The 13,897-nt window shown below is 41.8% G+C and overlaps 1 protein-coding gene across 5 annotated transcripts in view; it reads right to left on the reverse strand.

The window, feature by feature from the left end:
* Positions 1-13,897, reverse strand: part of LOC139625250 (sodium/hydrogen exchanger 9-like) — a 56,455-nt gene that overhangs the window by 16,653 nt on the left and 25,905 nt on the right. For all 5 annotated transcript variants that reach the window (XR_011691867.1, XM_071485078.1, XM_071485079.1 and 2 more), the window contains one exon: positions 12,802-12,955. Coding sequence is in view for 4 of the 5 variants with exons in the window: in XM_071485078.1 (XP_071341179.1) it covers positions 12,802-12,955 (154 nt within the window). In the remaining variant the exon portion in view is untranslated. The remainder of the gene's footprint in view (positions 1-12,801; positions 12,956-13,897) is intronic.

A 13,897-nucleotide genomic window follows, 5' to 3' on the forward strand; every position in this document is an offset into this window, starting at 1 on the left:
GCCTAAATTTAGTCTAGCAGAATTAGCGGGATATGGGACACGGCAGGAATCACTGCCCGAGGTGGTAAAATTTGACATCCAGACACAACACTGAATTTAATGTGTATTAAAGAAAATGTGACATTTTCTTTACATTTCTTTAAATTATAGAAAAAAGTGTTGAATTAAAGAGTGAATGAGTGTCAATTTCAGCAGCAGCATCTAAATTACAAATCAGACAAGAAGTCCTTGCTTTATTTCTCCAAATTATTTTTGTTCATTTTGTTCTTTTTTTTTATGCCCAGATGCTTTTCAAAATGAAAAAAATGTGAAAATGTGAAAAATGCTTAGCCTTTATAGACATACTGTAAGTGCCTCTTTGTTTTCTTCTTTACTCACAGGAATGGGAGGTAAGTTATTTACTTTTGAAGAAAGACCTGTTTTGGTAGTGCAGATTTACTACCCTTATAGTATAATAACATTACTTTTGAAAAATATATTACCAGGCAGATATATTACCAGCTCTCAAGCTTGGACCCAGTCAAACCTTCACTATTTGCATACAAATAAAGCCATGAAATGTAAATATGTCATAGCTATTCCAATATTTTCTATATGCATTGTAGTTGGGTAGTAATTCTACAAGAACTACATTAGGGAAATTCAAACAAATCCATGTTGTCTTTATCTCCTTGGCTGTCTTGACCTTGCCATTAGCAAGAGCTATTAATGATTGTATGAAAGTGTGAAGTCCCACACAAATATGGACATCTATGCCAAAGTCTCAGTGGTGCAGTCAGGTCCTTACTGAATTGCTCTAAAACCTCAAGCTGTTTAACGATTGTTAATGACAAGCAATGTGTTCGACTGAAAATACCATAATAGTGTGTTGCATTATTGCTCACTGGTGTACGCCGGTGCACTGGGAAATCATAATGAAAAGGGTTGTGGTCACTCATATGCAACCAATTTCAAAAACAGTGCTGTTGATGAAGCTTTCAATAAGTGGACTAGTCTGATGGCACTTGCCTGTGAGTCTATTTTAGCTGCCAGAACAGGGTTGTGGGACAGAACAAAGCCCGTAACATAGCTTTATTTCTCCTTCTTTCCTTCTTCCCTTCTCTCGCTCTTGCTGAAACTGCCTCAAGGACATGAGATCAAATGCCTCCTTCAGATAGCGCGGGTGAAACTCTTTTGTGGCTGGCTCTGAGGGATGTCTTGATGCTTTGTTTGTCATATTTGGACAGTGCCATCTCTTTATTGTGGAGGATCAAGGGTGATGTCTGCTAAATTTATCAGGGGACTCTCAGAGAAAGAAGTTATTGGTACAGAATGTGGATTAACATGACAAAGCAGGTCCAACAACAGTAACCTGTTTTGTGTTGCTATATGTGCCACTGGGCTAATTGCTTATTGCTTCTTTTTGCAGACTGGAAAGATTTCCTTGTCTTTTTACAGGAAATGGACAACAGTGGCCAGGCTACTAAATTAAACCCACAGTGAAAGGAGACTCTAAAAGGGAAAGCAACCACTATTGAAACAAGAACTGGAACTGACACAAGTAACGTGCCAATAGATGACAGGAGTGGTGGGTAGATAAGGAATGTGTATTGCTGTGTGTCTGCTGCCATAGCAGCCGGCTGGTCTGGATGGCCATTAGTCAAATCTGTCTGACAAATCAGATGAAGTGTCAAGCCACTGTTTCACCCAGCCCCCTAGGCATGGAGCTGCTATACTGTCAAGTCTAGAGATGCACAGATGCATGTGTTGCAGGTGCATAAATGGTCTGTAATAGTTGATTTTGGGTTTGGACAAGGTTATCATCACCCCACTATGTTCCACCTGCTCACTCATCTGCTGCCTCGTCACCCTCTCCACTTTTTGTACACACAGCTTCTTCACAATGCTGCTGCTGCTGCTGCTGAGGGGGAGATTGTTCTCTATATGTAGGTGCTGATGAAATTCTGAGGGCGAGTGGTGAATTATTTAAGAGGGAGGATTATGAAAGCAGCTTCTTGGCACATTGCTAGCGGGTATGAATCGATATGAGCTCCCCCCCACCACCCCCACCTCCCCCCTTTTTTCCCTCCCTGAAACCGCAGACCCTCTGAACAGAAGTCCAGACACATGGCCACGGGACATGGCAAACTGGACAGCCAGATGCACTGTGCCTGCGCGTGTAAGAGGCTCAATGAAATACAGTACATGCGAAAGCCAGCAGAAAGAGGACGGATTGTGTGTCTGTGTGTGTGTGTAAGAGACAGACAGAAGGGCCTAATTCCGACTGACCACTTCCACAGGAACAGATGGCCAACTCAAGGCCTGCCAAGTCTATTCTTCTTTTCCCCTGGTTCTGCCTGGAGGCGGGGGTCTAAAGTCCAAGTCAGAAGGGTTAGAAAACAGACAGGAGGCCTTACACATAGATGTGGAGCACGCATACACACAAAACTACATTTCTGTGGGCAAAGTCTCACCCTTAGCTATGCACCAGTTACATAACAGTTTCACACAGTTGCCTTCGATAAAGATTTGATTTCATGGACTTGATTTGTGCAGTGCCAATGCTCGGAGGCTTTCAAGACCAAATAAATGACCATCTTCCAGCACTCACTCCCTCGTTTCACTTGATTGTCTCATAGTGAGTTAGTCTCCATCCATTTGTCTCTCTCTCTCTCTACCCTGGCCCTTCCCACCTCCCTTCTCTCTGTGCACCCATTCTGCTGAGCCATTAAGTCTGCCTCTCTTTTCTCATCTACGTATTGGGAGTCCATGTTTGGCCAACACTGTTGTTCTGTCTCTGGCCAATGATTTCCTGCCTCAAAAACAAGCAATCGGTACCAAACAAGAACCATCTCAGGAGGGAGCTTGGATTTCACAGCAACGATCAAAGAAAAATAGGCAGGTTTCAACCTCGTGGTGAACCTAAAATTCAGGACAGAGTGCATTGCCATTCATGAGAAATCATCACAAGACTAGGTTATAACCAAACATAGCTGGACCATGTTGTCGGCTATTTGCATTCTGCCAAGTGTCTGTCAGGATCTGCCCTCTGTTTGCTTCTCTCCTCCTCTCTGTGCTCACATTTTAATACAGCTGAATTTCCAGTAATGCTGTTCTCATTTTCATGTTTTTCGGTTTCTGAGGTCAGACAATAGGACGAGTGTGAAATGAAATGTGGCACATTAAGACTACATGTTGACCAGCAGTCACTTCCAAGCTATTTCCATGCTGTAGCTCTGCACTGCTAAAAGTCACCAAACAAAAAACAGTAGATCAGTGTCTAAAGAGACAACTGTATCCTGTCAAGCTGTGGACCTTTTCTTTTCACAAACTGGGTCTTTTTGTTCTTACTGGAACAAAGTCAAACAGTTAGACAATTATCACAGATTTTTGTGTAATTGCTCATGGTCATGGTATGCATTGCCTTCTTCAGCTACATACAGCCTCATAGAGCTGCTAGTGTGTCATAATCTTACTAATGTTTCAACACAATTTTTAATGCAATGATATTTTGTACCCAACATTTTGGGTGGGCACACATTTTCGGTTCCATTTCCAAATAAGTGTTTTAGTTCAGCTAATCCTAGACTTTACAATCTGTGTGACTTTTCATATTTCTTCCCCTAGACCCTTTTGTGCTGCATTCCAAAGTTCAAGAAATTAACTTTGGGGGTGATTTTTTTTATAACTGGTAGGAATTGAGAAAAAAAGAGCCAGGTTTTCAAAGGGGGTTTTCTTTGCTGCCAAACATGGTTTCTTGACGGGAGTGGGTAGTGGTGATTGTCACTTGACAATTGTTGTCTTAATAATACAGGTGATAATTCATCCTTTGAGAAGCGCTACTTCTTCAGGGCAGACAGTATCAGAAAGTGATGGTTAGCATGCTAACTTCAGTAGAAGAAAAGATGAGACAGAGACAAGAGTTAACATTGACGTTGCTTTCCACTCCTGGTGATAGCTCTTGGAGAATAAACGACTAGTTTTGATGCTGAACCCAAATTTCTTCTAGACTGCTATGTAAACAGCCATTTAGCTATGACTAATATTGGCTGTAGGAATAGCAAAATGTACAAATAGTTCCTTTGAAAAAAAAAACCAAAAAAAAAACGCACCTTACTTTTTCTTTTATGAATAACAAATTAACTCGATACAATTGATTTTTCAGTCTTCGTCATTTCAGGCCGCCTGTCTCTCCAGTTTTGTGTCTCCATCTTTCCCTTCAATGTTCTTTCCGTTAATTCTTCAAGAGGCACAGGGCTGAAATTATAGAGGGCTAAAAATAATGGCTCTATAAATAAGAGGTGCCCATTGAGAGTGATTGAGAGGCGAGGTCGCTAGGCAGCTGGGGATGCTGGGTAAGTTGGATTCATTAGCACACTCTGCCTCCAAAGAGTAGCCCCCACAACTCTACCACACTAACACAGCATGCACGCACGCACGCACGCACGCACGCATCCACACGCACGCACGCACGCACGCACGCACGCACGCACGCACGCACACACTGATGCAGCACTGGGATCCAGAGTGTTGTGAACACACTCTCTATCTCTACCTCCTCATCTCTTAGCAGTGCTGCAAATTTAGTCCCATCAGTACCATCCATCAACCCTCATTATCACTTTCCCGTTCCCTCCATGCAGGCCACATTCTTGAAGCATTGTTCATCCACCAGCGAAGTGGAAAAATGCGTGTGCGTTTGCATTTGTGCATGTGTGAGAGAGCACACGGTAGAGGCACCCTGTGTCTGTTTTATAATTCATACTCATGCGTGGATCCTCTTTCAGCCCACAGACACCTGCCAGAGATACACACGGCACATACTGATGTTCTTACTATATTTTCTCTCACATCTGTCTCCTTTCTCTCTTGCTTTCTTCACCAATGAACTCAAAAATACTCAACACACCACTTTGTATCTGTGTGTATTCCATTTCCATTTCCATTTAGGATAATTTGTGCAAAATTCCCTGGCTCTGCATTTAGCACATCTATCTGCTTTCATACACCCACACAAGTAGACACACACAAACACGCAAGTGGGCACTTTTATTGCCCTGATGCTCTTTTTAATGGCCCTCCTCCTCCCTCTCCATACTGACGTCACATCCATTAGGCCGTGCCTCTGGGCCTTTTTAGTGGAGGCTGGAGCACAGGACGCCAGTGTACAAGACCCCCATCCAGAGTCAATCTCCACTTGATAAACTTGCCGTATTGGCTGATCTGACAGATGCCGTTACCACGGCAATCTGTTCAGTCTCTCTGCACACTGCCGCGACTATCAATCCACTGTGAGAGGGCACCCATTGAACTGTGTGTCATAGGGGAGAACAGGTTGTTAACAGTAGCACATACACACACTCAAGCTCTCACCTGTTTATTGTCTAAGCACACACACAGCTCAACTATCAACACACATAGGGGCATGTTGATAGTTGAGCTGAGAGAGGACTGCCTGTATCCAGTGCCACAGAGAATAACCCTGGCTGGCTAATGTGAAGAGATAACGTTTCATGTCTGAACAGCATCAGAATCATAATCCACTGGCCTCTCCCAGCCTCCATCACTCTCATTATGTTCCCAACAGCAACATCCTCAATTAGGGTCCTACTTATCCTGTGAGTGCTAAATTGAGTGTCTATAGTCATGCACCAAAGATAGCGCTGAAGTCTCAGTAACACCTTACAACCCAACAAGCTGCACTGACCAACCCTTTTCCCCTTCATAAATATAGAATGAGTGTGAAGTACATAGGCAACTTCACCCAGTAAGCTAGACTCAAGTGGTGACAAGGCTGTGCTGTGCTGTGGTGTGGCGTAGACAGAAATGGAAAATGACGGCTTGGCTCATGTCAATTTGGAGTTGAGAGCCAGTGCTGGATGAGGACAGGCAGAATTTTGATGGCAGAGCCTTTTTCCCGACTGAGAAAAGAGCGGTCTGAAATGTTAAAATGAAGCCTACTTCTTCGAAACTCAAGAGACATAATCAGTGGTCAGTGCGGCAGGCTGAACTTACAGGGCTCCACTACGACTTAGTGCTGCACATCTAAACCCTGTCGCTAACTGGAGCTGAGCTCAGTGTAATGAGAAATGAGACTTAACTTTCAGTACAGCCAGGGATGGAAATCACCCAAGGAGGAACAGGGGAAGAAGAAAAGAAAAAGAAGAGAGAGAGAGAGAGAGAGAAAAAGAACTGCAGGTTGTTTTGATAAATAACAGCTACAAAGTGTTCTGGGAACATTATTATAGCTCCAATCCATCACCGGATCATCAGGCAACATTAATAATGAATGTGTTCTGTAGACATAAAAAGTCCAGTGTACAAATCAGACCGAGGCTTTTTACTTGACAAATCACACCAACAGAGACAGAGAGACCGTCACTTGACCCCCTCTTGATCTACTCCTTAAAGGACAAAAGAAAAGATGGATAATTTCACAGGTGTCCACATTCAGAAAGCTATTGTACAACAAAGATTGCTTTGGAAATCCCATTACATTGCATTATGTAAATTTTTTTTAAGCAAGAAGGAAAAGAATTTGTTCCCTGTCATTTGTTCCAAAGTCATCCCCCTGTTGAAGACTGGTTTTCTAATTCACACTTCTCTTATATCCTGTCATTTGTCTTTGTTGCAAAGCAATCACTGGACAGAGTAAAGAATCTACTGATGAAGGAGACGTCAGGTTTTAAGCTTCTCTTGCTCTCCTCCTCTGTCTCATTGTCTCCTTTTTTTTTATCAGAGGGGACAAACCTATGCAGGAGCCATTTATCTTTGGAAACCTTTGAAGTATATTCCATCCAGTCAGGTTGACATCTTTTTATTATGGGCAGTGTGTATTTGCCTGTATACATGAGGATATGCAGGTGACTTTCCTCTGTCCTTCAATCTGATATATGTCTATATATTAGTGTGTGTGTGTGTGTGTGTGTGTGTGTGTGTGTGTGTGTAACCTTTTTCATGCCTTATTCTAATATTATTCTGTCTTCACATGAATGTCAATGACACACACACACACACATACAGGGGGGCAGAGAGAAAGAGAGAGAGAATGTGAGAGCGAGAGAGTGATAAGAGGTCAGTGGGGCATGAAGGAGAGTGAGTGACATCAGAGACATGGTTTTCCACCCATCCATCTGTCCACTCAAAACAAACAGGCCAGCCATTAGCCAGGCTCCAGCTGTTATGTCTTAGTCTTAAAGTTGTGATTACTGCTCGTTTATATGTATCGACACATACTACAGCAGAGAGCAAGGCTTCCTCAGTATGACATATTTTGAAATGACATCATTTCACAAAACTGTAAAAGAGGAAAAGACTTTCATGTGAGCTATTTCCAGATCTCATACTCTGTCTATTACCCACGCCTCATATGGATATTATGAAGACTATGAGTCTGCAGCCATGCATGCAGCAGCTCTGTGGGGCTGTACTCAGGCACAGCAGCGCTAATATCAGCACGCTAACATGCTCACCATGATGCTAACATACTGATGCTAACAGGTTTATTCATATTTATATTCACCATTTCAATTTAGCCTTATGCAATTATTTGCTAATTAGCGCATTAATTAAGTGCATCTTAGGTTGACGGCAAAGTCATAAGCCAAATAAGTGGGCAAACTGAATTGGCCTGTTAAAAAGTCATCCTCAGGGTCATATTAGAATTCTCTAGGGACATATTTCACTACAGTTCATCACATAGTTGTGAGATATTTCACTGTGAACCAAAAATGTCAAACTGCCAGTGACCCGCAAGGAAAGGTCAAGGGATCACCAAAGTCAGTAAGATTCATCCTCTAGAGAAAATTTCATGGCAATCTGTCCAATGCAAATTTCAGTGTGGATCAAAGTGGTGGGCTGACTGACGCTGCCATCCATAGAGCCATGCCATTGGTGTGGCTAAAGGGCTACGCAGAAACCAGTATTTGCCCTTTTCATGACATTAAGTGAGTATGGAAAACAAGAATGTTGTAGCAAATGACTGCAGCAGACACAGAGCAGAGGCTGGACGTCCATAAACATTGTTATCACTACTGTACATCTACAGCTAGCACTAATAATAGATAAGTACAAATGCTAAAAGCAAAATAGAACTAATAGTCAGAGCTGGGCTGAGGAAATATAATGATATTCAAACTGAAAGGGCTTGAAGAGGACATGACTGGCCAACGTTCAAAGCCTTGAGGCCCCAGACTGCTCACTGTGACTGGGTCTCAGATCTCCCCAGAGGTGCCCTGCCACCTCTGGCCCTCATCAAAGCAAGGAGACAGACCGAAACTGAGAAACGGCAGTGTGACATTGTGTGTGTCTGAATGCTTGCGATACTGCTTGGGCAAAGAGCTACACAGGCAAAAGAAAAGACAAAAATGAAAACACAACACCAAAGAATGGATTTGAAACACTGTGACGTGGAATAATTATTTAAGAAGCAGAATGGTTTGGTGTGATAAAGGTCATGGTCTAAAATGTGTGACACTTTGGAATATGTATTAGCAAAATTACAATTAAGGCATATGACTGATTAATAGGTTTTTAGATTAGAGTAACACCAAAAAACGTTTTATATTCGTGGACTAATGCCTCAGGAAATGGTGCGTCAGTGGCCAATAGTATTGTATTGTATTACACTTTGAATGAATACTTCTGTTCTGTAAAGACTAAAGAGGAAGAGATTGGAAAGATTACATCAACACATCATGCGTTGCAAAAATAGTGGCTTTGGTGTCAGAAACAAACAGGATTATTTTCCATAACGATACAAAGCTGGTGGAGGAACACACATTGGCAGTTTTATCAAACATAGAACAACTTGCCACCATTTCAGGGCCTGTCAGACTTGCACTTCACCTTCAGCATATACATATTGACATATCAAATCTCCCAGGCTGATGAACTGTTGGTCATATTAACAGTATATTCACCCTGCTCTTTTCCACACTGTGCTGCACTGCACCAAGGCTGAGCTTTCATTTCATTTCTGCAAAGTTTGGTTGAGCATGTGTTTGTACTTGAATGGGAATAGAGCCCTTTGTGTTTGTTTTTAAATTGGTAGTTTGGTGATCTTTCTTTTTTCCAATGTAGACATTTCTCTTGGATGGGTATAATCTACTCCCAGGTTTGTTTTTGCCTCCTGCAGAGTAATACTACCATTAACTGACAAGTGTGTGTGTGTGTGTGTGTGTGTGTGTGTGTGTGTGGATTGGAAAGCAAACATCTCTGGAAGTTGGGCTTAAGCAACAAGCCTGACTATGCAGAGGAGTAAACGAGGAGCAGAGAAAAGAGAAATGACCATAAGATAGTTTCATGGTAAGTCGTGTTCAGATATATCAATAATTACTTTCAATTGCTCAATACATAAAAATAGTATTTTCATTACTACATGCAGTTTAGTGTAAATAATCACTTTATTTTGCATCAGCATGATGTGTGGGCAATAATGTACCTTGAAATTAAGACTGAAATGGAGGGAAAGAGAGGAACAGGTGAGAGGAGGAGGAGGAGGAGGAGAGGCTTTTTTAGAGTCTAGGCTCGACTGAAAACTGAGGTAGATTTTTCACTATATCATTCTCCCCTGGTTCGAGCCTAAACCATCTATCTAAACATGCAGTACATCAATTTCACATTACATTCTCACAGACAGCTCACCCCTGTTATGGTGTGCATTTCAGAGTGTCTGTTTGTATCAATTTAGTTTTCCTCTTCTAAAAGCTCTGTTTTCTTCTGTTCCTGAATTCTCTCATGTCCACTTTGTAGTTGAAAACTTTCTTTCTTGTGCTGTTCTAGATTATTAGGCTACACTGTGCGGGGGTAATGGTAATGCAAGCAGCTTATGTACTGCACTAATAAATGGAGAATTTCAATAGTTCAGACAGTTTGTATGTCTGGCTGCAAGACATGACTGCTTTACCTACTGAAATCTGTAAACACCTGATGAATGAGAGGGGCATCGCCCTCTTCAGTTCATGCATTGGAAATCACTGGCAAAATAGATACATCAGACTGAAAAAGAGATAATCAGCTACAGAGTGCAGAAGTGCAGACTGGCTTCATTTACTGTGCCCACACACATGGACCCTGCATCAAATCACCTGTGACACCAGCTTCCTTGAACAAATTTCACAAAGTGGAAACAAGAGACATTTTACTTTCTCCTTTTCTTTCATTTGACGCCTACAGTAGTGGGTCTTTTGAGGTAGCTATAGGGGTAAAAAATAAAATAAAATAAAACTACTGGAGTAATTTCAACTTTCAAAGACACCTCCGCAAAACCATTTCAGAGATGGAATAGAAGTTAAATTTGCTCCAGGTGAAGAGATGTAATGTATTATTCACCATAATGAAGTCTTTCAAAGTTGTCCCTTCACTTCGTACAATCGGATAAGGGAAGGGAAATGAGAAGGGAAGTAGAGGTGGGAGTTTGGGATGGCAAGTGAAGAAAACAGAGCTATTCTCTGAAACATGACAGCCCTGAAGGCTTGACGCACTGTTCTGCAGTGTGCTCCAGAGATGGAATGACTACTTACAAAGACGGCGGTGTCTTGGGGATAGAAATAGACAGGTGCATTATTCAGGACACATATCCACAAATGCACATGTATATACACAGACACACAAGCAAGCAGGATGGGTGGGAGGTGTAACAATAATATAGCTCAACTATTGCAGCTAAAAGTGAAGGATGAAGTGTAGATTTTGGCTTATAGTGCATACTGAGGGCTGGTAAACCAATACATATGTTTCAGTAAAATACCTGCACAATCAGGCACCAAATTTTCAATGCCCTGATACTACAAGCAATGGCTGCCTACACGGACACATTATTTTCTGCTAATGTTAGAAAACTGCTCTTTCACTTGAGAAATGTCTGTATTTGTGTTTTGCTTGTGCTTTTCTCATTGATTTCAAGTGGTCTGATCTCTGCTGGAAAAAAGCTGATGTCACAAATGTCTACCTACCAAACTGGATTTAACAAACGTTTTGCTTATTGTTGAAGGGCAAAAGTTTCTCTGTTCTCACGTTAAAGCTCAGTTTGAGACGAGCAGATACAATCACATTTTTGGGAATCACAAGGCAATCATTTTGAATATGCAAATGACATATGTGTGATGAGGAAACTTGAAGTGGAAGACCCCTTGTGTCCAGTGGTTAAAAGTGGAAAAGAAAATCTTTGCAGTCATATGTTGTTATTAATGTGGGAAAAGGATCTTTTTAAGATTTTTAAAAATATTTTTTGTGACAAAACCATAAGAGACACAACATTATTATTCTAAGTATTTTTATGGCTTAAAACAGGTGACAAAGGGCCATGAACTCATCATGTAGTGAAAGTCATTGAGTGTTTAAACGCAGCCACTGTGTCTCTCAGCCAGAGAAACAGTAACAGTCAACATTATTACATTATTATTATCACTAAATTAATGTTTTAAAAATGACTGTCAACTGATGTTGATTCACCTCTAAGGCTTTATCTTCGAAAACAGATTTCACCAGCATTTGGAAGTTGCTGGGTGCAATCTTAGACCCTGGCCTCTAACACAGTTCAGTCTTGGTGAAGATAGGATCTAGAAACAACACAGCAAAAACTCCTTAAGCTGCTCAACTGACACAGAACAAGAGAGCAGAGTTTGTGGACACAGATCCAGTGCCCTGGGGGGATTTCTATCCAGAGATACTGGTTCTGTGTCTGGTTCATAAACGTTAGCATTACAATGAAATGAAGCTTATTTGGCTGTAAAAGCTCAAACAAACAACTTGGCAGATTAAATTACCAAAGCCAATCTGCAATTCATTAACAACAGAGAAGCGCCAGGTTTCATTTCACATCACAAATTGCTTCATTGTCTGTGTTTTGTTGCTTTGAGAGAGGGCATTTTCATGTTCAAAAATAGTCCAGTGCAGGCACGTTATGATGTATTGTATATATTTTTTTATCTTTCCACTTTTAATACAGTTTATAGATCTACATCATTTCCCTTTCTTGAGTAATTTTCATTTTTATTGAATTTTATTTTATTTTTTTTCCACTAATGCTATATGATTTGCTTTTTTTATTATGTTACTTTAAATATTCAGAATAGGAGACATTCCCCACTGAGCTGATTTCTACTCTGTCGAGATTCCTTACAGTTACATTAGCACACACAGGCGCGCACACACACACACACACACACACACACACACACTGACAGCCGCTGAAGATTCAAAAGCACTGCCTCGAAGGACTGTGGGAGTCAATTATACCACTGTGATCTGGACCATAGATTACACTTATAATAATATTAGTATCTAATTACTGCCTTGCATCCTTCACGCCTCTTCTGCACTCCTTAATCATTATCGCCCACTGGCCTGGAATCATAGATAGTACGCAGCATTTAAAAGGAAAAAAATAGCACTTACTATGCATTCTCATTATAAAGCTGCTGTTCCCTTTTTTTCTGTACATGCATTTATGTGTACACTGTGGCAAGCCACATTTATTGTAGACCTGCTTTGCCCTGTGTACCAGCTGTGCAAGTCACTAATGGAGGGCAGAGCTGGAGCAGGCACACACACACAGCTAAGTGCCTGAGTGGAGCTGAGCAGCGAGGGGAGGAGGGAGAGGCAGAATTCAAACATGCAGAGGAAAGCTTTACAAAGAGCTGTTGCATATAAAGTGAGCTGAATGCTTAATGCCAGTGTCTAATTAAGCTCTGTCTGTCTGTGTGGTTATGACAGACAGAGATACCACAGATGACGGGACAAGGATCGACAGAGGGACAGGATGATAGGTCTGACTTGCAGCGCTCTGACGGTGTTTCCCAGTGAGGTGTTAGCACAAACCTGATATTCAGATGGCGCAGCATGGGTTCAGCAGCCGTACCCAGCACCCAGATGGTGAAGCAGACCAGCAGCAGAGTGGTGGTGAGGATAGTGCGCCTCACTTCTGTGGATGTGTCTCTTACAGCAAGGCTAAGCGCGACGGCCCCCCTCAAACCTGAGGGCAGAGAAGACATTTCTGAGCAAACAGCTGGATTACTGCCATCCATCAAACCACAGGACAACCATCTAACAACCAATTATTTGAAAGAAGCAGTAGAGAGCAATCCAGTTAATAGCTCTGTTTGTGGGTAACAGATTACACCCTGACTATCACTGTCATTGAGCAGTTGCTGACCAGCAAACAGCCTGAGAACAAACTTGTAGATTGCTGTGCAGTGGTGACATAATGCTTAAAGCCAAAACAATTCCCGGAGCAAATCCTTTGCTGCCATGAGAAACAGATGGGGGAGGTAGTGGTAATGGTGGTGGTAGGGGAGTTTTGAAAAATAGCAAGACAAGGGCTTTTTACAAAGAAACCTTACGTAAGAGGTAAAGTGGGTCAGGCAAGCAGCAAAACATGCTGCTGCTGCACAACCCCACATCACTCCACATCAAGCACTCCTTTCTCCTGCACCATCAAACCATTCAGAGCTTCAACCTTTAGTCTCAGAGGCAAAGGTTTTATGTATTCTTCCTAGCTACAAAAATAGAAAAGGCTGAGAGTGAATAAAAAAAATAAAATTAAAAAAAAATCTAACATTTGGACAATATAGATTAGTGCCTTCTGTAATGAGGGTAGTGAATTATTATAAAGCCTGGAGACGACACTGGTCTTTGTGTCTGCCTAACTGACTTAATGCGCACGCACGCACGCACGCACGCACGCACGCACGCACGCACGCACGCACGCACGCACACACACACACACGCACACACACACACACACACACACTTCTTCCACAGGGGACATATTCTCTCAGCATCCTCACTAATGCCATTAGCTGCAGGCAGTGAGGAGAATGGAATAATTAAAGAGCTTTTATACAATAAATCTTAGTAAAAGTTTTCATTTTTGAGGTTCAAAAAATAACATCACCACTCCAATAAGACATGCAAA

This window comes from Trachinotus anak, unplaced genomic scaffold, assembly GCF_046630095.1.
Source record: "Trachinotus anak isolate AG129_WGS33_773 ecotype Australia unplaced genomic scaffold, CSIRO_AGI_Tana_v1 ptg000009l, whole genome shotgun sequence".
Lineage (NCBI taxonomy): Eukaryota > Metazoa > Chordata > Actinopteri > Carangiformes > Carangidae > Trachinotus > Trachinotus anak.